Source organism: Dermochelys coriacea, chromosome 8 (assembly GCF_009764565.3).
Source record: "Dermochelys coriacea isolate rDerCor1 chromosome 8, rDerCor1.pri.v4, whole genome shotgun sequence".
Taxonomy (NCBI): Eukaryota; Metazoa; Chordata; order Testudines; family Dermochelyidae; genus Dermochelys; species Dermochelys coriacea.
In genome coordinates, this window is record NC_050075.1 from 55212164 (window position 1) to 55236768 (window position 24605).

At 42.2% G+C, this 24605-nt stretch overlaps 1 protein-coding gene across 10 annotated transcripts in view; it reads left to right on the forward strand.

Moving 5' to 3' along the window:
* The window catches only part of RGL1 (ral guanine nucleotide dissociation stimulator like 1), a 152123-nt gene that overhangs the window by 118495 nt on the left and 9023 nt on the right, over positions 1–24605 (forward strand). For 8 of the 10 annotated variants that reach the window (XM_038412978.2, XM_043491062.1, XM_038412976.2 and 5 more), the window contains 10 exons: positions 2545–2648; positions 3986–4070; positions 8706–8795; positions 11128–11214; positions 12739–12771; positions 14647–14768; positions 15474–15563; positions 18696–18882; positions 21112–21366; positions 24084–24198. In XM_038412978.2, the coding sequence (XP_038268906.1) occupies positions 2545–2648; positions 3986–4070; positions 8706–8795; positions 11128–11214; positions 12739–12771; positions 14647–14768; positions 15474–15563; positions 18696–18882; positions 21112–21366; positions 24084–24198 (1168 nt within the window). The remainder of the gene's footprint in view (positions 1–2544; positions 2649–3985; positions 4071–8705; positions 8796–11127; positions 11215–12738; positions 12772–14646; positions 14769–15473; positions 15564–18695; positions 18883–21111; positions 21367–24083; positions 24199–24605) is intronic. The other 2 variants (XM_043491064.1, XM_043491065.1) reach the window with 1 other exon arrangement.

Sequence of the window (24605 nt, forward strand, 5' to 3'; positions counted from 1 at the left end):
TCTAACATTAAAGAATCATGGATTCTTGCAAAGAGATACAAAATAAGCAATACTTAAAAATCAGGACAAATATTGAGTTTTCTAATCTCAATATGTTTTTATGCCTCTAGAATTAAAATTGTTAGTATAGGCATCTAGACAGGCGGGAATGGATGGCTCAGGGAACTCTGCTTCAACTTTCTGTGCCTCCGTTTCCCCACCTGTAAAACGGGGCGAATGATCCGTCCTTTGTAAAGCACTTTGAGCTTAACTAATGAAAAGTGCACATAAGGGCTGGGTATTATTATAGGAAGTAGTGTCTTTCACCTCTACGTTAGCAATTCTAATTGAGCCTAAATCAGTAGTTGAACAATTTCTGTTATCATCTGATGGTTCTTTGATGGCCAGTGTGAAATGACTTTGATGGTATCAGTCTTGTTTTCTGGTACACAGGTGTCGATCACAAAAACTATCATTGAAAGGTATTAACGGACACCCTTGTTTGGAAGTAGAGGTGAAGGATTGTATGGAGATTAAGCTATTTTCTCATTCCTAGGGGTGGTCCCTCAAGAACAGGGGAGGCATATAGAGAGGGTAGTGGGAGTGGCAGGGGAAGTCTGGACTGTCACTGCCCACATAGTATCTGATCTTTGGACTTCAGACTCCAGGACTGTCAATCCAGCATCTTTCACCAGTCCTAAACTCACACCCAAAATTAAATACTGCAGCCCTAGTTGAACCCATGAAGAATGCATGTGCACACTCAGTCAAGTAATTGCACAGGCAGAATGGCTAGCTACGCATACAGTTACCTACTTCTAAATGGAACTGCTTATTTTGCATGCACAAATGAATGTTTTGTATATTTAGGTGCCTGTGCTTGAGAATCTGCCCGTTAAAGTGGAATTAGTCACTAAAAAATGATTCTGTAAATAAGGCAGTGTGGGGTTCCATGCTTATTATCTGTTAATGACCTTAAGAGCTAATTTGATATTTTTAAAAGTTAAGGTATGTTTTTTCTAACTGCCAGCACATCAGACTCTACCTCGGATCTAAAATTACTGAGCAAGAATGGCCAATTTTCTACATTAAATATTTTCTTTAAAAATAAAAAAGGAATCACTAATTGCCTGTTAAAATTCCTTTTTTGAAATAAAGGTTATTTTTGAGTATTTCAGGTACAGGAAAGCTTCTGATTGGTTTATGTTTGTGTCACTTAAAAAGAGGCAAAGCAATTCTTAAAAATAAATAAAAAAACTTGAGGCAGAAAAATGTTGGCTAAAGTTTAGCCTGCAGTGAATAAAATAAACATCTGAAAACATGGATCTATAATGGGAGTCCTGATGTTTTTCTTAAATACAGTGGAAGCTGTAAACTAAAGATGGGCTCACACTGGCACCTGCTATCCCAACCTCTTTCACGTTTGGGGAGCAGGGTGTTTCAGGATCAGATTTCTGGATCCAAACCATCCCCTATGGTTTGGGTTCTGAGCTGAGCCCAAACCAAGAAGAAGCCTGATTTCTGCTATTGCCAAAGATCTTGTGAGAAAGCTGTTTTGTGAGATTTTGGCGCAAGGTGCCAGAAATCGTACAAGAATAGCTTTCAAGCTTTTGGTGTCATCAGGTGGACTTTTGAATAATGGCTTTGGTCCCAACTACAGTCTTTTGATACCAACCTTAGTACAAACCTAGCCCAAATGCTATCACCATATGCTCTGCTACTCTCTGATATTAACATTATAAGGTAAATTCTTAAACAGCATCTAAAGTTGTGCACAGCTCATGCTAATAAACATGAGTAATGTTACAGTAACGTTAAAAATGTGACTTTTAATGTTAATATTAGAGACTAGCAGAGCAGGTGGTGTTTGCATGTGCGTACATGAACTGCTGGGCTGTGGACACTTTCATGAGTTCTTCGGAGAGCGGGTTAGTCACAGGCTGTTTGTTCTTTTTCCACCTCCTCCTTGCTTCCATATAAGCCTCTCTTATAATTGCCACAAAGATGTGGTGTGATCACAAATGGGAGGGAGATGTCTTTGAGCCTGTCTCTCTATTCAGATGTGCTCCCCCCATGGAGAGGTTTGCAAGCTCTTACCTTAAACAACGTACACACCAGAATATGTTGATCTTTTGTGTGTATTTTTAAATTGTCACTTAGTTTGGCAAGGTTTATCATTTTAAATTCCACTTGCAAATAGGCAGGCCCCAACTTTCCCTGGCAGGAGGAGAAGGTAATTATAAAGTGCTTGTTAATAGGATAAAGTTTGTTTTCTTTAGCTTGACTTCAAAGACCCACCTCCACTAGTATTTTTACTAGGAGAGCTGGAAGCTATAAAAAAAAACATGAAAGTGAAGAAAACAAGGATTAAGTGCCAAAACCTATAAAGGTTTTGGTAGGTGGGGAGGGAGAGGGGAACCATTTTTGATGCCCTATGTTTGTACAGCTGCCTATAGAGTAGTAAGAATTCACCACAGCTGTGAGATTAGAAAAACAGGAAATCGCCAACTCACTTGTAATATTGATCTTTAACTCTCCTTTATTTTTTAATCCCTCCCTTTACAGGAATGTAGGATCCTGAAGAATTTTTCCTCCTTGAGGGCCATTGTTTCAGCACTACAGTCCAACTCCATCTACCGGTTAAAGAAGACCTGGGCGTCTGTTCCAAAGTAATCCTCCCACTGTCCTTTTAGATCCTTTCCCACTGGCCCACAACAAAAACAAAGTACAGTTATGCTTAGGGCATGTCTATAGTACAAACTTTTGCTGACACAAATAATGTCGGCATAAGACTGCCGCAATTAGTATATTGTTTGTGAGCGTGCATACTTGGCTTCCTGCGTTGGCAGTGCGCATGCTCACCAAGAGTGCTTGTGTCGATGCACGGTGATGTGCACCATGGGTAGATAGCCTAGTGTGCATCCCCCACCATCCAATCCATTGTCTTTTAGGAAGTTTTTGGCAAAGCACGGTGGGTCAGATGTGAGTCATGCAAGGGTGACTGGGAGCAAGAGGTCAATTTCCCAGCAAGCAACTGTGTCTGTTCCATAATGTTATCTAGATCTCATAATTTTCGTGCCTTTTTTAAAAATCCCACAAACCCAAGCAGCCCTCCTCACTGTCCGCCATCTCTGACAGAAGCATGGAGCCTGCACAGCTCTGCACTACTGTCATAAGCATTGCAAGCACAGGACGCACAATCCTCTGGTATTTGCAGAGCCGTAAGAAAAAAAAAACAACTAATCAGCATGGAACATGAGGATTTCTTGGAGGACAGATAGCTGTGGGACATAGCGAGAAGCAAATCAAGGTGATTGGTGGCATTCATGGGATAGCTGCCGATGTTGGAGCACCGCTTCTGGGCCCAAGAAACAAGCACTGACTGGTGGGATTGCATCATAACGATGAGCAGCGGCTTCAGAACTTTTGGATACTCAAGGCCACGTTCCTGGATCTGTGTGCTGAGCTCAACCCAACCCTCCAGTGCAAGGACACCAAGAGGAGAGCTGCACTGACAGCGAAGAAGCAAGCAGCAATCGCACTGTGGAAACCTGCAATGCCGGATTGCTACCGGTCAGTGGGCAATCATTTTGGAGTTGGAAAATCCACTCTGGGGGCTGTTGTGTGTGCAGGACCATTATGACTGTGACTCTCAGCAATGTGCAGGACATAGTGGATGGATCTCAAGCAATGGGATTCCCAGGCTGCAGTGGAGCACTGGACAGCACACATATCCCTATTTTGGCACCATACAACCTTACCACGGAGAACATCAACAGAAAGGGTTACTTTTCATGGTTATGCAATCTTGCAAAATGCTGAGCCAGCAGCAATAGGAGTTGAGGAGGCTCACCACCTCAGTGGATGGGTCTCAGTGCTGATCCACCTTTTACATGTTTGATTGTTGTCTAGTCCTTCATCGCTGTGGAAAACTGGATAATAATGATGTAGGCTTGATTTAGGGTGCTTTGTAATCAATAATTGACTTAATTCCTCTTCTGCCTAGGGACAGGATGCTGATGTTTGAAGAGCTGTCCGATATCTTCTCAGACCATGACAATTATCTGACTAGTAGAGAGCTGCTAATGAAGGTGAGAATGAGGCTGAGAGCAAGAGTTATGAGCTGTGTCAGTGCTGAACTCCGCCCTTTCCCTAACCAGTCGCCCAAACCCACCCCCTGGCTCCATTGTAGGGAGCCTTACAGAGCACGGTTCTGTGATGTGCAAGGAGTGTGCATGCCTGCTTCTTGTGTGACCTTTCTGCCCCTGGCACAGCAGAATTGCATTGGTTCCACTGGCACTGAGGCCATACACAACTGGAAGGTTGGGATGGATTATGGGATTTGTCTACTAGTGAACGGGTGCTCTAGTAGGTGTTGAGGTACCTGTTGTCTCACTGAGGAGCGCAGCTCAAAGAAGTTGCAAAATAGCACAACTATAGCAAAGGATGCAGAAGTACTTCCCACAAATACAGCTGTTCTAGATAGCCTTTCTATTAGTCATAAATTCATCTAGAAAGGTTCGGTACTGACGAGCATAAAAAAATACAGAAACCAGATTCCCAGCAGCTGTAAATTGTCATAGCTCCTTTGACTGCAGTGAGAGTGATACCAGTTTACTCCAGCTGAGGATTTCATCCAAGATGTTTGTCCAAACTATCCCCACCTTCTTGGAACTACAAAACAGGGTTGGGAATCTGGAAGGAGCAGGCTTCCTGCTGTGTGTGTGGCCAGAAAAGCAAAAAAACAGTCTATGCTGCAGTAGTCTGGGAATTCTGCTGTCAGACAGGGTGAACCCCAAAAGTTCAGAGGCCCCTGAAAATGAGGAATACTGGCAGGGAAACATGTTGGTATGAACCTTCTAGAAACTAAGGGAAAGTTCAAATAGTTTTCTCTGAGCTCTGTCTAATTCAGTCTGTTTCTATCCAGTCTATATCTAGTCTGCCTAGAAGTTTATCATTCACCTCAGCATTATCATGTCAAGCACTGAGTTTTGGGCAAAGGTTCAGTGGTGGCAGGTGATTTTATTCAAACTTGGTGGGCAGTAGCTATTTATGAGCCATTTATCAAAACATTTTACAGCAGGTGAAGCTGTAATAAATATTGAGTGGAGTCCAGAGCAGTTTAATTAACTAAATGTTAAACATCCCCGAGAACAGACCTATTGGATCCTGCCAGCTTTTACTCTGCAAACCATTCTGAAGGCAATGAAATGAGCTTATGATGATCTCGCTCAGCTGTTCTATTAACTTCATTCCACTCGTGACAACCCCAAGACTTGCTTCAGATGAAGCCTGGAAGTCTCTCTTTCCTAATTGTGAGGACTGCCACATCCTTGAATAGTCTCCCCAAGGAAGTTGTAGCAGACTCATCACTTGAGACATCTAAAGCTGGAGTGGACCAAAACAGCTGAATATACTTTTCACAGGGCAGTATCTCTCTCCTGTCTCTTTTCTAGATACAAACTGCTGGGAGACCTTCTTCTGTTCAAACACCTTGTACAATTTATTAGTGTTCTCCCCATCACTTGTGCAGCATTGTGTTTACAAGCATACTGTCCTTAGTTCACTCAGCCAAGAAATGTGGAGACAGAAAGGATTTTCCCCCAAGAGATCTCTCCTGGCTCTGACTTGCAAAAGCCTGCCAGTCTCTCTCTGCTCCCCTCAGCATTTCCTTCCTGCGCCTTTTCTATTTTCTAATCTAATGAACTCATTAGCCTTTTTGGCTCTCCTCAGCCCATCCCAGCCTATCAATTAGGCACAGCTTTACCCTTCAGGTTTATTCTGGGGTGATCATAGAATCATAGACTTTAAGGTCAGAAGGGACCATTCTGATCATCTAGTCTGACCTCCTGCACAACGCAGGCCACAGAGTCTCACCCACCCACTCCTGTAACAAACCCTAACCTCTATCTGAGCTACTGAAGTACTCAAATCATGGTTTAAAGACTTGAAGGTGCAGAGAATCCTCCAGCAAGTGACCTGTGCCCCACGCTGCAGAGGAAGGCGGAAAAACCCCAGGGCCTCTGCCAATCTGCCCTGGAGGAAAATTCCTTCCCAACCCCAAATATGGTGATCAGCTAGACCCTGAGTATGTGGGCAAGACTCACCAGTTAGACATAATTGACGTAATTGTTGGTCAGTGCTCAGAATGCTGGTGCAGCTACTGTTGCCCAACACTCTGTCACAGTACTGTATGGAATAAGCCAGAAGTGGCTTGGTAGGTGAACCAAGAAGTCTTTCCATCTCTAAAATCTAGAGCACTACAAGCCTGCTGCACCATGTGCATGAGTAATTCTTCTGTGGTTTGTAACTTATCATTTAAATCAGCTTCCGTACCAAATGACGAGAGAATAACTAATGTGATACCAATTTTTAAAAGGGCTCCAGAGGTGATCTTGGCAATTACAAGCCAATAAGCCTGACTTCAGTATCAGGCAAATTGATTGAAAATATAGAATTATCAGACACATAGATGAACATAATTTGTTGGGGAAGAATCAACATTGTTTTTGTAAAGGGAAATCATGCCTCACCAATCTACTAGAATTCACTGAGGGGGTCAACAAGCTTGTGGACAAGGGGGATTCAGATATAGTGTACTTAGATTTTCAGAAAGCCTTCACCCAAGGCTCTTAAGCAAAGTAAGCTGTCATAGGCTAAGAGGGAAGGTCTTCTCATGGATCGGTAACTGGTTAGAAGATAGGAAACAAAGGATAGGAATAAATGGTCCATTTTCAGGATGGAGAGAGGAAATAGTGGTGTCCCCTAGGGGTCTGAACTGGGACCACTCCTATATTGATAAATGATCTAGTAAAAGGGGTAAACAGTGAGATGATAAAATTTGCAGATGATACAAAACTACACAAGATAGTTAAGTCCAAAACAGACTGTGACGAGTTACAAAGGGATCTCACAAAACTGGGTGACTGGGCAACAAAATGGCAAAAGAAGTTCAATGTTGATAAATGCAAAGCAATGCACATTGGAAAGCATAATCCCAATTATACATATAAAATGATCGGGTGGTAACAGCTAATTTAGATCAAGGAGAGAGAGAGAGAGAGATCTGAAAACATCCACTCAATGTGCAGTGGCAGTCAATAAAGCTGACAGAATGTTGGGAATCATTAAAAAAGGGATAGATAATAAGACAGAAAATATCATATTGCCTCTATAAATCCATGGTATGCCCATATCTTGAATACTGTATGCAGATGTGGTCACCCCATCTCAAAAAAGATATATTGGAATTGGAAAAGCTTCAGAAAAGTACAACAAAAATGATTAGGGGTATGGAATACCTTCCATATGAGAAGGGATTAATAAGTTTGGGACTTATAGGTTTGGAAAAGAGGCAACTAAGGGGGGATATGATAGAGGTCTATAAAATCATAACTGGTATGGACAAAGTAAATAAGGAAATGTTATTTTCGCCTTCTCATAACACAAGTACTAGAGGTTACCAAATGAAATTAATAGGCAGCAGGTTTAAAACAAACAAAAGGAAGTATTTCTTCACACAAAATACAGTCAACCTGTGGAACACTTTGCCAGAGGATGTTGTGAAGGCCAAGAATATAACAGGGTTCAAAAAAGAACTAAATAAATTCATGGAGGATAGGTCCATCAATGGCTATTAGCAAGGGTGGGCAGGAATGGTGTCCCTAGCCTCTGTTTGTTTGCCAGAAGCTGGCAATGGACTACAGGGGATGGATCACTTGATGATTACCTGTTCTGTTCATTCCCTCCAGAGCACCTGGCATTGGCCACTGTCAGAAGCCAGGATACTGGGCTAGATGGACCTTTGGTCTGACCCAGTATGGCCGTTCTTATGGGAGTCCAGGCTACTAGGTTCCATTTCTGTCTCTGCAACTTACTGTTATATGACCTGGGCAAGTCACTAAAACTTCTTGATTTCCCCAGCTATAAAATAGGTGTTGTATTACCCATCTATCTGATAGGCATGTTGGGAGTCTTGATCAATTAACATTTATAAAGTACCTTGAGATCCTACAAAAGGAGCTTTACAAATGCAAATTATTATTTATTGTTGTTTTGGGACTCACTAGAAAAAGGGGGTCATAATCTTAGAAATAAATTAATGCCACAAGGCAAAGGCTACAGAACTGTTATAAAATATGGCTCCCATTCATACAGTTATTGGAAAATCTAAATCCCTCAGCCTCGAATAGTGCAAATCTAAAACAAGCACTTTTATTTCATGAACGTCTCCTTATTACTCGGAAAACCATAGAGGTTAGTCATCATATCATAGAGTCACTGTATAAAAAAAGAAAAACACCAGTGTGTTATATAACAGAGGGGAGATGTTGATTTGTAAAACTGCTGATTGTGAAATAAGTTAGAGGTCTAAGGACAAAAACCCAGAAGCTGCATTTGGATGAAATGTATGATGCATATTCAAGCTTCTTGAATTTGAAAGTCTCAGGTGATTTGTGGTTCTTCTAAGCTTCGCCTGGGCCAGGGCGGTTTTGCAGACAAACTCCCTTGTGGGAATTTGGTACGATTGTCTCCAACAAACCCCAGAAGTGCAGAAGCATAACTGTGTTTTGTTTTGTTTTGTTTTGTTTTTTTGAAACAAGCAAAAAAGTTAAGCTCACGTTTTTGAATCTCAGGGCAGTGTGGATTGGGCTCAATTGAGTGAAATTTCAATAATGTCCTACTATTAATGTCCCCCATTAATTGCCCTTTCATTCACTTCATAGGAAGGAACATCCAAGTTTGCAAATCTGGACAGTAGTGTGAAAGAGAACCAGAAAAGGACCCAGAGGCGACTTCAGCTCCAGAAAGATATGGTGTGTGCAGCGTGCTGTTCTCTCTTCTCTCTGAATTTATACCTGGGATAATCCCATCTTTAATGAATTATACATAGAAGCAAAATCCAGAAATGCATTTTAAGAAACAGAGCACATAGCACATTATACACTTAAAAATTGTAAAACATGCATTACACCATGCAAAAACCCTAGAGTCAATACAACAGTGAGGGTGATCAATCAAGTACACCGTGTCAAGGAACTTTACAGTGAAGACTGAACACTCAGCCTTAACTCTGTTCCTTTTTACATATGACCTAAAATATTCTTTCTGCATATATTTCTATGTATTAATAAACAGACATTACAGTATAAACCAGAACATGAACAGGAGTTTGTAATACATTTGTATGTACTGTACAGATATTATATGGTGGATGCTGAACTGCCAAGCTGTAACAGCATTATTGTATGCAGTGGTGTTGTAGCCATGTCAGGTCACAGGATATTATGGACACAAGGTGGGTGAGGTAATATGTTTTATTGGACCAACTTCAGTTGGGGAGAGAGACAAGTTTTGGAGCTTATGCAGAGCTGTTCTTCCAATTTCCCAGCCCTGAAATAGAGCTCTGTGTAAGCTCAAAAGTGTGTCTCTCTCACCAACAGAAGGTCCAATAAAAGAGATCACCTCCCCCACCTTGTCTCTCTAAGCTGTCACAAGGGTGACCAGAGAGCAAATATGAAAAATCGGGACAGGAGATGGGGGGGTAATAGGCACCTATATGAGACTAAGCTCCAAATATTGGGATTCTTCCTATAAAATCGGAGCATCTGGTCACCCAGCCTGTCATTGAGCTAATGAGATAATTTGAGAATTCCAGCTGTCCTGTGCTCCAAAAACTCCCATAAATTTACTGAAATGCCACAGGAAGTATATTTACAAAACATAAGTTTCTATCAAATGCCTGAAATGAGGACGTGCTGATGGCTGTAAAAGACTGCAGGAGTTGGAGGAGAAGTGGTGGTGCCAGAGTGTTTGCTGTTGCACCAATCACCACTTGTCTGTCCACAGCAGGAGTAAATAAGGGTGCCTAGAGCTACTTCCTTCACTTACACCTCCATCTACCCAGTGCCCAGCGTAGCTTCTCAGGATTGGATACAGGACTGAGGACTTGGGTCTTAATTTCAAGACTTTCAGAAATTTATTCAAATCGCCGCATGAGACAGCAATAAATGATTGATGGCTGTAGGCAGATATTCATAGCCTCTGACTGGCTGGTTGCCTTTCCTAAGGAAGCATAGGAGCTCTTATTCAGACTCCAGTAGCAATCGCTATTACCCTTTAAACAAAGCTGTGTGAAAATAACCAATTTTTACTTGGTAAAATGTTTACTGCAAAAAAAACAAACTTTTTATGATATTACAGGAAAATTAGTTCTGGTCAAGGGGAAATTGTCATTCACTTCGGTGAGCTCATGAAACACACAGGCATTCCCAGAGTTTTTGAGAGATCTGCTTAATTTTTATGGAATTTGGACACATTTTTACAGGAGATGATTCCATAAGATGTGCCTGTTTCCATCTTTGCCAGTGAAAACTGCTTTTTACCCTGATGAAACTGAAATGTTTGCTGAAACAAACAGCTTTCTCACACAAACTGACTAGGAGGAGAGATCTGGAAACTGGAGAAAATGGAAGCAAAAACTGGCTTCCATTTTGGTTGACTGGCAAATATATGAATCTTTTTGCTGGTTTTAGTAGCAGTGAGAATTTTTTTCTCACTGATGTAGAAACAACCCTGACTCCAAATAAGGTAGAAGACTTCGGAAGATTGAAAGTTGAGTCCTGAGTTAATTAGAACACAGTGATTATCCCAAGGAGGATGTACCCAGCTTGGAAGGAAAACATGTGAATGTAATCACATAATTTTGTAACTTAATTAAAAAGCAAAGATCCACCGAGATGAGCCATAGAAAAAGGCTGTTTACACAAGGTGTTAGGAGCCATCTGCACAGTCTGAAGGGAGCTGTGGGATGCTGGTGTTTGTGCTCCTTTCAGCATATTTTACACTCATTCCACCTGTAGGACAGCACTAGGAATTCTGTGTGCAGGAACTAGTGTTGCAGAGGCCCTGAATATATCCACTCTTCAATATCCAGCTGTTCATTTGAATAACAGTGGCCCCATCCCACTCCCATTGAAGTCAATGGCAAAATTCCTATTGATTTAAATGGAACAGAATCAGGCCCAGAATTTTGCTGCAGGCTTTCAGCTGACTACTCTCTGTATAATATTTTATATCATAATGTAGCGGCTTGAATTCATAGCCTCTCTCTGACAATTAACCAGACGCTGTTCTGATTGTCTGCAGGGAGTCATGCAGGGTACAGTCCCCTACCTTGGCACCTTTCTTACAGACCTGACCATGCTTGACACAGCGCTGCAGGACTATATAGAGGTAGGTTTGTGCAGCTTCTTGAATTCTAACCCCTCTCCCTGCAGTTGTGATAATTGGGCCAACAAATTTACTAGCCACCACTAAGGACAAATCTTGATGGTTCTGTATGTTTTGCTTTTGTCACATCCTCATATGAAATATTCCCAGACTTATAGAGGAGTTTGCAATGTCAAAAGTTATAGATGGGGAGGATGAGCAATATTTTTAGGAATTATTTAGGAAAAAAAGATCTCTACTAAATTTAATAATGGAGCTTATTTACTAGGGTATTCTTAAGTGTGGTACTTTATGCTCAAAATTTATATGTTGCTTGAAAAAACCCTAATGAGAGTATAAAAGTTTTTAAAACTTTTAAAAAATATAAAATTCCACCTTCTGTGTTGGGAAACTCAATACCACAACATTGTCTTAAGTTCAGCTCTTCAGCTTGAGAAGTTAAGTTCTTCAGCATGGTCTGAGCTCATTTTGTAATCGTTTGAGCACTGAAGGCCTTTGTGGGGAAGGATTCTCCCTCCTCTTCAGTTGGCCAACCTTAGTGTAGGCAGGGAAGGACAGGCCCAAGAGATCCTGACCAGGGGGCAGAGGTTCCGTAGCATTCCAAAGTTGAATAGAATGGATGGATCTGGGGGCGAATGAGAGAACTGGACAAATCACAGGTGAATTATGAGTGAATGGGACACGTGTGGCCAGGTGAGTGTGACCAAGGAGCAATGAGAGAGAATGTGGGGGGTGATTTGCAGGAAAATGGGTTGCATTCTAGAGCCAGCATTTTGAAACTTGGCTCTTTGAAGTTAGGCTTCTAAATCCTTATTTAGGCACCTGTATAAAAATGGTCTGATTTTCAGAAGTTTTAAACCCCTCAAATCCCAGGGAAGGTCATTGGGAGCTGCAAATACTGAACACCTTTGAAAATCAGCATACTTTTTTTGGTGCTTAAATATGGAATTAGGAGCTACACTTTAGGTATTCAAGTTTGAATATTTTGGTGTTGGTGTTTGTAGTGAGGATGGGTTAGAATGTTTTTGGCTGGGCTGGTAAATTTTCTTGATAGTTTTGCAAGGATGATCTAAAGGAAGCAGTTATGACTCAGAATACACACAAAACTTAATTCTGTACTACGTTTGTTTGCCAGTTGTGTGTGTAAATGTATCCATGTGTGTTCACTTGGTGCTTACAAACTCAAGGTTTGGGAACACTGGCTTGAGCCACTTATAGTGCTGGCAGAAATCAAACAGATTTCTCTCACACACAGTTCTGTCAGCACACATCTGCTAGACCTGAAACATGCTATACCTGTTCCAATGTTGGAATTTCCTTCTTAATCAAATTGCCATTCAGTCCAGAGACAGATCTCCAATAGGGACTAGCATGCAATCAGAAAACTCAAGTCTCTAGAAGGTCCTTGCTCAAAGAGACTATATGATTGAATTCCGCACTTCTTCCACTCTTTGACTTTATTACACTGCTGTTGAATATATTCACTTTGGATTCTTCAGTGATCCCTGATTTCTTTGCTTCATACAGGGTGGGCTGATAAACTTTGAGAAGAGGAGACGGGTAAGTCTGAATTTCTTCCATGATTAACATTTTGCTGCCACCCGGTTGTACAGAATCCTGCTTATACTTTACTTTAGGACAGGGATTGGCAACCTTTGGCATGCAGCCCATCAGGGAAATCCCTTAGCCCACACCGCTTCCCACAGCCCCCATTGGCCTGGAATGGCAAACCGCGGCCAGTGGGAGCTGTGATTGGCCAAACCTGTGGACGTTGCAGGTAAACAAACCGGCCCGGCCTGCCAGCGGATTTCCCTCATGGGCCGCGTGCCAAAGGTTGCCGATCTCTGATTTAGGGACTTGCTCTTTTCCCCTGGTGCATTCCCAAAGACCACTGACTTCAATGGGAGTTACCTGCAAATAAGGATAGAACAGTAGAGCGCTATATGTGTGAGCCCACGCAAGCTTGAAGAGGGTGGGACGTGAAGGAAGGGCTGCCATTAATTAGATGGGTGCTACAGAGGAAAGGAAGTTCTAAGCACTAGGCAGTATACTTATAGAACATTTATGCATGGGAACTGTACGTTCACTGCCCATGAGCATCAGTGAAAGAAGTCTGTTATCTCCTAAATCCAACGTATCAACAGCAGAACAGACCTGCTAGTAAGTGAAGTTTGCTTTTTAGAAAGTGTAGCATGAGTCTCGTAAACTTCCTTAGTTTGCTGCATTAATCTGCTTCATCGGATCCAAAGAAAGGATGCGGGGGAGAATGAAAGGGTGATATGGGGCGGAGAAATAAATGCTCTCAGCCTGCCCTTTCAGTCTGCCCTGCATTGATTGCACAGATAAAGAGGTAAAGAAAAGCAGCGTAGAAGACAACATGCTTGGGTCATATCTGTCTGAATAAAGACAAACCTAAGGCAAATCTTTTCAGGGACTCAGTGCAGACTTTGATTTTGATGTGATAGGGCCCATTTCCTAACTTTTAACTGATTCCCAGCTCCACATTAAAAAACCACATTTTAAACTTCCCTTTTATTTATGACTGGGTGGCTCAGGGTATTGATAGTGGGGCACAAAAGCTCCTCTGACTAAGTCACCGGCCCAGTTCAACCCAGACTGAATGAAAATGAAATGAAAATTGTTGCCATCTGATGGTTGGTTGGTAGTCTCAGTCCAGTTCCTAGGTTCTGAGTGTGCCCTGCTTTCTACCCTGTGCTATAATTGACACCTCAGCAAAGCATGTGTAAAACCATACCAAATCTGAATTCTCCATTCAGTCACACCAGGAGTCACATGACACACTCACGTTACACAAGTATAAATGGCTGCACAATGTACAAGGCAGTGGAAGACAGATTTCTTCATCAGCCATCACTATGGACACCCCTGTTTGTAGGCTCAGCAATGTAAGGCCCAAATAAGCACAGAGAATGAACTCCCTCTAAGGGTGATCCATCTGGGTCAGGGATGAGGTATGTGAGTGAGACAGTGTAGGGAAGCTTTCACTGCTATTTTCCATGATATCCCTATTCTATTATTTCAGTGTGCAACACTGTCATTCTGGCATCTAATGCCAGTGCTAAACTCACATTAAAGTTTGTCTCTCTCAAAATCAGTTATACTGAAAGGCAGAGTTCCTGGTGTTGGAAGATTGTCCTATTTTTCCATATTTTAACCTGTGGAGCTTTGTGGAAACTTGCAAAACCAAAACCTGTTCAGGAAAACAAAAGCCAGATTTTGTTGTTGGAAAAACTGCTTTGTGGTGTCTAAAATTGCCTGGGTATTCAGTTAAAAATGAAGCAGTCTTTAGTTTGTCCTGTGGTTATTGATGCATGTGTTCTGCCCACTTATCCTTACTTTGTATGTGAATGAGTCTGCATTTGGCTTTGTTTTGGTTTCTAATTAAAATTCCTATTTGGTTATTTGTTTCCTTAGGAGTTTGAAGTAATCGCCCAAATTAAGCTCTTGCAATCTTCCTGTAATAGCTATTGCATGACGCCAGACCCAAAATTCATCCGATGGTTCAGGAGACAGCGGCTATTAACAGAGGAGGAGAGGTGAGACTATCGATGCATTCAAGGGAGCATGTTTTTCATGTCCAGCCTCCCATCTATGTGTATGAGCTATATCTGGCTTAGATAGTCTCATAGTATTTAAATAGACCGTAAATCAAGGATACAGCATGTATGTGTGCCTTTTAGCATACAGCTGGTGAAAACTTGGTTAATACTTTACAGGATTTAGTTTTGAGATTGGGAATTTGGTTTTCAACTTTAAAATGTTATAGCGTGTTGTGTCTGTCCTGTATGTCTGTCGGTCTGTGTGTGTGCTTACATATACACTCAGTATTACCTAGAGGTGTGAACCTATGATACATACTTCACAGTACTATAAAATTCATCATCAAAGGACACCAATTTCAACTCTCACATAGTGACGGTGTTCAGTCCTGTCCTGCACTGTATAATCCCTTTTTTAGATTGCTATTATGATAATAGTTAATAAGATCAAAAAACAAATTTGAATTCTTTTTAAACTATTGTAAAAAAAAAAAAAAAAAAAAAAAGCAAATACTCCTTTCCTCAAGGTAAAATGCATGCAGGATGATGTTTGTTTCTCTCTGCTGTATTGCAGTAATCTCTTGTTGAAGCTGGAGTAACTGAATAGCTCTCTCTTTAAATTATTGCTAGTCTGAGGCATATTGCATGATGATAAAATGATATTTAACTCCCTCAAATAAACAAATCTTCCCTGTTGTGTAGTTATGGCCTCTCATGTGAGATAGAAGCAGCTGCTGACACTAACACCACGTCACCGAAACCTCGGAAGAGTATGGTGAAGAGACTCAGCTTGTGAGTATGCCAGAAGGTGTCATGGCATCTGATGAATTAGTAGAGGAATGACCTGAATAAATCAAACAAGAAAAATGTATTCCACCAGATGAGGAGCTTGGCAGGGAATCTGATCACTTTAAAGGGACATTGTCAGCTAAAAGTTCATAATTACATCTGAAACTGTTTACTAAATTATTGTTCCAGGTAATACTTACGATGACTACAGATGAAAAAGATTAGAAACAAATCATTCAGTTTTCAGAGTAGCAGCCGTGTTAGTCTGTATTCACAAAAAGAAAAGTAGTACTCGTGGCACCTTAGAGACTAACAAATTTATTTGAGCATAAGCTTTTGTGAGCTACAGCTCATTTCATCATTCAGTGGTTACCAGCCTTTTTGGGGTATAGGAGAAGTAACAAATTTAGGGCCCACTTATAAACTCAGTGACGCTGATGTTGTTCAGGAATAACGTCACCAAATACAATGGAATTACACCTGTGCAAAAGCAGAGTAAATGAGATCAGACTGTGGCCCACAGTTGGTTTAATTTATTGTGTGTGCAAAAATTTCCTGCAGAATTGTAATATGCATATTAGAGCCACCTAAAATAAATATATATAAAGTCTCCATGTGCTGCCCTCACACCCTGCCCTGAGCTGCAGCTCCCATTGGCCAGGAACCATGGCCAATGGGAGCTGCGGGAGCAGTGCCTGCAGGCAGGGGCGGTGCACTGAGCCACCTGGCTTCCCCTGAGCCTAGGAGCTGGACATGCTGGTCACTTTCGGGAGCTGCCCGAGCTAAGCGCCACCTGGAGCCTTCACCCATCCTGCACCCTAACCCCCAGCCCTGAGTCCCCTCCCACACCCAAACTCCCCCTCCCAGAGTCCACACCCCACTCCTGCACCTCAACTCCCTGTCCAAGCCCTGAGCCCCCTCCCATACCCAAACTCCCTTCCAGAGCCCACACCCCTCACCTTCCTGCACCCCAACCCCCTGAGCTCCCTTTTGCATCCAACCCTCTGAGCTCCCTTTTGCACCCAAACTCCCGCCCAGAACCCACACCCCCTCCTGCACTCCTGCCCCAGGCTCAGCCCAGAGCCCCTTCCCGTACTCCAAACCCCTCTGCCCCAAACCCCAGCCCAGAACCTGCACCCCAATCCCCTGCCCCAGTCTGGTGAAAGTGATCTAGGTTGGGGGAGAGCGAGTGACAGAGGGAGGAGGGATGGAGTGAGCGGGAGTGGGGCCTCAGAGAAGTGCTGGGCAGGGGCAGGGCCTCGGGAAGGGCCAGGGGGCCAGGGAAGGGTGTTCGGGTTTGTGCAGTTAGACAGCTGGCAACCCTAAAATCAGCCTGTAACGTAGGTACGTACTATCTACACAGTCAACTGTTCAGACTGTGAATATGAAACATTGCTTAGCAATTCAAGCACAAGATTGTGGGGAGGGGAGAAAGAGCATGGAGCCAAGAGTTGACTAAAGAGACAAAGATTAGGGAAAGGAAACAATAAAGAGAGAGGATCTGAAGGAGTGTAGGGAAAACAGGGCTGAATGGGGGCAGAAATCAAGGGGGCTCAGCAAAAATGTGTAGAGTCTCAAAGATGAGTGTGATATGAGAGAAGACAGGAAAATATTTGTGGAGTGGTGACATGGTCAGAACAAGAGGAGCAGATGAATTTTACAGCCAACATCAGAATTAATATGAAGACTGAAACCTGGCTATTAACTCCTCCTTTCCTGCCTTAGTCTTTCCCCTGGGTTCCTCAGAACAGTGGACAAACATAAATTCCATGCAAGCTCTGTAGTAATCTAGGATCCTTAGCAATAGACTCGTGATGGCTGAGTATGTCAATTCTGGTCCTCATAAGATCAGAGTAGCTGTTCGGACAGGAAGGTGTTTGTGTTTGGTTTTGTCCCTTTGAGTTGGTTATGAAGAGGTGTGGGAATAGCAGAGTTGGAGACTGAAACTGCTGTGTCTGAATTGAATTGTCTCTCTAACTCTTTCTCCCTGGCATTGTGCCTAAACTGTGTATGGTAGGTATCACTGTTGAGTACTGGATTTATCCTTCTATTTCCCACCATATTTCAGTGTAGCTTTTGTATTGTAAATTAGCATAGGATAGTTAGGCTGAGATATTTGTGTTTGCTGGGTAATCTTTGTTTTAAAATTTATGGTATCTGCAGTCTGAATATATTTTGCAAATTAATACTATAATAGTGCTTGGCATAATTCTTCTCTGGACGTTACGTGGCACCATTCTGGGTTCTGTCCGCTGATGAGATGCCTTTTCAGCACCAACTTAATTTGCCTCACCTCTTCAACATATTGTTATACCAAATTAGATTCCCTCTAGACTCCTTAGACCCAAACTCAAAGGTAAGTTTAAGTGAATCTCAAAGAATATAAAGTCACGTAATTTACACCTTTTTCTGGCCTTCTAATTGTATGTATAAAATATACCCATTTAGAGTCTTAGAGAGAAATTAATCTCTGGTGCAACCCTGTTGAAGTCATTAAAGTCGCACAAAGAATGAATTTGGCCTTTGTAGGCTTAGTTTGAGTCCTTTGTTCGGTTAGATTCCCACCCACTCACTGACGTATCTTAACGCTTAATCTCTCTTCTGAATTTTGCCCCCCCACCACCCCCCGAGTCTGAGTGCAAGAGATTCTAAGATGTAATTTACATGTCAGAGAGGTCAGAAAAGAAGCAAGAAAAGCAACTAACAGGAGAGTGTAGAAATGTGTGAGCTGAAGTAGGCCGCCCCTTACTTTAATTTACCTTTTTCTGGCTCATTGGTGTGTTAGTTACACCAAATTAATCACTCATTGGTCAGTGAGGCTAAGGGAATTTGAATAAGTGTAATGGAGTCTAATTTACTCCACCTAGTACATTACCCCTGAATCTGGCTCTGTGGTTGGAGTGTGTGTGTGTGTGTGTGTGTGTGTGTATTATATATTATTGGGGTACTAATGTGGTGTTGTTTAAGGAATTCTTATGGCAAATCATACATGTAATATGGATGGAGCCAGGACACCAGACCACTTGAGAAACAAAATAACACACTGGGCATATGAATCAAGCATCAACTCTTTGCTCAGTCCAGCAACATTCTGTAGTTGTATTATTTACTTGGTATATTTTGTGTTCTTGCCAGACTGTTTCTGGGAGCAGATGTGATCACTAATAGCACACCAACCAAAGAGCAGCCAAAATCTACTCCAAGTGGGAGCTCTGGTGAAAGCATGGATTCTGTCAGTGTATCATCGTGTGAGTCGAACCACTCTGAGGGTGAAGAAGTCTGCATCACCCCCATAGACACTCCTGATGAGCCTCAGAAAAAGGTACAGTCTAGACCCTTAGTTCAGTAGGCTTGCAGCATGAATACCCCTGATGAATAGTTGACCCTTCCTAGTATAAGCAATAACTGAATTTTCAATTGCATTGCACACTCATGTCTACTGTTATAACTGACCAAGGCACTACTTTCAAGGAATGGGAGTATCCTTAAAAATAGATGTGATGAAAGTAGAAAAGATCCGGATCAGGCTTTTTATACAGTTCCTTTTATGAGCAGCTTTTGGGTGTTGCCAGATCTATAGCATATACACAGGGGGAACCATTTTTAATTTCCTGGGGTCAGCTTTTCTTGTGGGGTCCGGAGGGGTTTTTAGGTAGTCATGTGGCCATTTAACAACACACTGCTAGAGCTGTCTCTCTCAAGACACCAGTTGTGGGAGTGACAGAGCTGTCTTTAACGGCATGTTTAGCTGGGAGGTTATTGGCTTCCTGGCAGTGGGACCAACAGACTGAAGTGTGTGTGTGCAAATATCAGATTGCTTGCGGTGTTCCTGAGGCCCAGTGGATGGGATAATGGCAGTGAGAGGAAGGGCTTAGAGGATTTCCATTCTCCCTTTTAAAAAAAAAAAACAGGGAGGCAAAGCCCTGTGGAGGCGAATGGAACCAGCAACAAGCATTTCCTCCTGGAACATCTCAGATTGAATGAGCTCATCTGCACTTAACCTTAGGGTGGTTGGACTTTCTGTTGAGCCCCTGGTTCTGCTACAGAGTTGCCTCTTCTGGAAGCAGCTGCCTTCAGTGGTCAGCATGGTGAAAATGGCTGTGTCCTCATTTTGGAAAAGGCAGGTTTTTTTACAGTGCTCACCCGCATTGACTACACTGCTGTAAAATCCTAGTAGAGAGAAGGCTTCTGTGGTTTTTACTGTGAGGGAAGCTAGGTGACGTAAACACTATCCCCCTGCTTGTGGTTGACCTCACCTAGTTCACCATGCAGTAAAACTGCAATGTCTTGTCTCCACTAGGATTTTACAGCAGGATAGCTAATGTGCATGTGTTATTCTTCTGTAAAACCACACCGGTTTTTGGCAGTGAAGACAAAGCCTAAGGCACTGTGCAGGGGAAGCTGGGGATGTGTGGAGGTGGGTAGCCGCACTGACACAAAAAGTTGTGGGTAAATGATTCATAATAAGGTAGATACTGCCCATGCTGCAGGCCCTGGGGAAACTCCACCAATATGGCAGGAGGAGAGAAGAAAATATCAAAATGAGAAGCCAATCAGAGGGGAATTGGAGAAGGGAAAAACCAACAGTGACACCTTGTCTACACACAGACTTGCACCTGTTTAATTAAACTGCTTCAGTCAAACTGGTGCAAGCCCTTGTGTGGACTCTCTTATTTCAGTGCAAGAGTGCTTTGATTGCACATGTGCATTCCACTCTTGGTGTCTGTGCCCCCGGTGCACGGCCCTCTAAAACTTTTTCCCTCAGCGGCACCCATTGGGTGGCTCAAGCTCCCCCTGCTGCTGCATGCCACTGCATGCAATTATAAAGGGCAGAGCTGCCCCTAGCCCCCTTGTCCTTCTTATGGCCCACGATGGTCATGGGAACTCTGTTCTATACCAGAACTTGACTTTTGTAAACAGTGTGTGTGTGTGTGTGTGTGTGTATATTTAGTTAGTTAGTCCTATTCTCACCCACTACTGAGCTCATTAGACGTGACAGCAGCTAATCAGAGAGAGTGCTAAGTGCACCAGGCTGCTACCCTCAAATCAAAGGATGAGTTGCCAGCGAGGAAAAGGGTGTTTTGGGGACATTTGACTGTTTGTGTTTCACCTAATAAAAGAGCCCCACTTCCTTTTGATTTCTGCTGACCTATCCCTGCTCTTCGGAAGCTTCTTCCTAAACCAGTTTCCTTCTGCAGTCTGGCATCCCACAACTTCCTTTGGTTCGTTGTATCTGCTCCCACCTGCTGGTCTGTTCTCCAAAGAGCAGCAGAAAACAGAAAGTGTATATAGTAGTGGAGACCAGCAGCACCCAGACAGGACAGGGTTGGTGGATGGGAAGGTTTTTAATGTGAATAGTAAATTGTCAGATTACTTCCTGCAAAGGTGAGAATGCCACTAAGAACTTTAGAAACTGGGCATGGACTTTACAGTAACTGAGTTCCTGATTGTACCTCTCTCCGTCTCCAGCACCCCGGAAATGAAAATTCCATGGTTATGTTTCTAATTGTATGTTGTTGTTTTTTTTCTTAATTTATTTTTCATTACTTAGCTCTCTGAATCCTCCTCCTCTTGTTCCTCCATCCATTCCATGGACACATCTTCCTCAGGGGTGTCATCTTTAACCAACACTATCTCACCCCCTCCTTCCTTAACCTCCAATCCCAAGATCCACAAGCGCTCCATCTCCGTCACATCCATTACCTCAACAGTATTGCCTCCTGTTTACAACCAGCAGAACGAAGACATGTGCATCATCCGGATCAGCGTAGAAGACAACAATGGCAACATGTACAAGAGTATCATGGTCAGTGACGTGGAGGAGCTAAATGTTTTTATTAGTACTGAGATGTTTTTGTTCAGGGTAACCAATTATATGCAAGGTTTCAGCCTTGGTGCAAATCAAAGCAGCTAAGATTTTAAACGCTAAGGACCACATCATGTCCTTGATTCGTGCATTCCAATATTCACAGTATGTTCCATCTTCTGAAATCCCTCTGGGGTTTCGGTTGGCTTCAGTTCATTGCTTGTCCCAAATTGTTGTGTAATGCTACTGGTAAATGTGCACTGCATTCCACTTTTAGAGGTAACTGCATTTTAGTAGTGGACACCCCCACTGCTCCACACACCCATTCCTCCCCCCACACATCCTCTTGAGTTTCAGTTCTTTTGAGTGAAAGATGTTATTTAATAATACCCAGAGCTTAACTATATAGGGATCTCAAAGAACGTATAATTGTAAGGTGGTGGTATGATACAATATCCTTCTATCATATCTAATCTATCTCTAATGTATCCATTATGATTTTGGATGTTAATCATAATCTTTGTCCCAAATTCAAAATTTTATTTGTATTTATTAGAATTAGTTGAAAAATCAAAATAAGTTTCATGAAAATTTCAAACAGGGTTTTGTTGTATGGGTTTTGGAAACTGATCTATTTTTAGTTTATCAAAAATTTCCCCAGAGATTTTCAAAAACTTGTAATAAAAACATTTTTTTCAATATCAAAGACTAAAATTTTTAAAAATAAATATTTTTGATATTGAAAAAAATCTCACCACATGATTGAGTGGACAAGTCAAAACTGGCAATGGAAAGAAAGTCCTGAAGGTAGAAAACCAAAATAGAAAATGGAACCCCCCTTTCTCCCCAAATCATAAATAATTAAAATCAATAAAGGAACATTGAGAATGAAAATTTAAAAAATGAAAAAATACTGAGAATATCAGAATATTTTTCTCAAAATTTCATTTTGAAAAATGTCCAAATTTCATCCTAATTTTCTCCAAATGAAAAATGTTAACCATTTCTGCTGTTAGTTTTGGGGATAGAAGATACAAATAATACATTTTTATACTTGAGGCTCTAAACTCAAATGAGGAATGTGGCAGGTTTGACTGAGATTGCATGTGCCAACTTTCTGCCTGGAGGGAATTTTTTTTCTCAATTCCCCCGAAAAACTAGTGACTGTACAATGGAAGCTTCTGAACTGAGCAGTGTTCCCTCTATAATGAAAACTACCAGCAAGTGTGCAGCAATGCTTCCATCCTGTAGCTCCATTTGGAATCCCTCTCATCCAGGTGTAGATGATCCTCTGTGAAACATTTCCATTTAAAGGGAAACTGTCAAGATATAGACCATGGACCAGATGCGCAGCCGTGTAGCTGCTGCTGGCACAAAGTGGTAACAAAGCTAATGGATCTAAGCAATGCTCTGATGGCACAGGACTGCTAAAGTCGCTTCTTCATCACTCCCTCATTCCAGCTTGCAGCAGAGTGGTCATGATTGGGACTCTGTTATGTCCAGGGGATCCCAGCTGATGGAATGATCTCACACAGCTATAGACTAAGATCTGAGCTACACTAGCGGGGGGGGGGGGTTTCGAACTAAGATACACAACTTCAGCTAAGCAATTCACGTAGCTGAAGTCAAAGTATCTTAGTTCGATTTACCTGGCTGTCCTCATGGCGGCGAGTCAACCGCGGCGGCTCCCCCGTCGACTCCACTTACTCCTCCTGCCGAGGTGGAGTACAGGCGGAGTACAGGGTTCAATTCGGGGGTCGATTTATTGCATCTAGACGAGACACGATAAATGGATCCCCGATAGATTGATCACTACCCCCGATCCTGCAGGTAATGAAGACGTACCCATAGAAGAGAGCAGCCTTCATGGTGGTCTCTTATATCAGGGACTGACAAGACTTAGAGGCTCTAGGATTTGTGGCAGCATATACAACAAAGCATGTTTAACAATGTAAATGTCACTATTGACGATGCTATCAGTGTTTCTCTGGGCTGGGCCATTTTCCTATGTTGACCTCTTTACATACCTCACCTATGCTTCACCCACAAGCCATGGAACAAACACTCCATGTTTTGTTTTGTTTTTTGTTTTTGAATGGGTATGTATATATCTCAAATATGTATTTTGCAGCTTGCAGGACACTTTTTTTTTTTTTTTTAAAGGAATTGATCCCTCACGTGCTGCAAAGAGCAATGAACTATGGGCCTGGGAATTTTTCTGCTGATTTCAGTGTGCTTGAGATGAGGCCCTAGGTTAGTTCAGAACAAGTGACATTTCCACAGCAGACTGCAAACTAAATACAAGGCCAAAAAATCTTCACAAGGTTTTGAAGCAAGTATTTACCCCATTAGATTCCAAATTAATTGCTGCCTATGAGCAACAGATGGAGAAATTATTTATGTGGAAATTTTAAGCCGAGTACAAATGACACCTCATCTCTCAACACATTTGCTCAAGGGAGCTGATTATGTTATTTACTGATCTCGCAGTTGGTGCAGTATCTATCTTCCTGCATAAAAGTCATAAGTAGCACATTTTTGTGCCCACTAATAGCTACTATCTAATTCCTAAGAGGCAATAGTTTCTTAGTGCTTTCGGAAACTTACCCCCAGACCCAGTGATGAATTCAAAGCAGATTTTTATACATCAGTTACAATGTTTAGATAACAAGTAAAGTGAAGAAGAAAAAACCCTCATTGCAAAATTCTTTTTCCAGTTGACTAGCCAAGACAAGACTCCAGCTGTCATTCAGAGAGCTATGTCAAAACATAACCTGGAGGCTGATCCAGTCGAGGATTATGAACTTGTTCAGGTCATCGCTGAGGACAAAGGTAAGAAAACAGCGATGCTTGCTGCTTAAAAAGCTCTTCAGATTTTGTAGGAAGAAAGTGAATATGAAGCAACTACAGAAATATAGTGGATTTTTCTTCTGACGAACAGTTTCAGTAGATCTGTGATTGATTGATTCATTGATCACTATAGGCCTGTTCTCCGCTTTGGATATGAGCAAGTGCAGAACGGGAGGACGTACAGTCAGAGATCCCAGCTTCAGAGTGTAAAGAGACGTGAAGTCAGGGCCACAGGGGAATGAACAAAGAGCTGGGAGTGTAGCATGCAGATTCCATGCTGCCGAAAAAAGCACAGGAAACACCTGACCGTTTCCCTGAGATCTCTGGACATATGATTTGCCTAGCTGCATACTCCTCCCAGCCTGCCCCTGTACGGACAGCATGGCAGT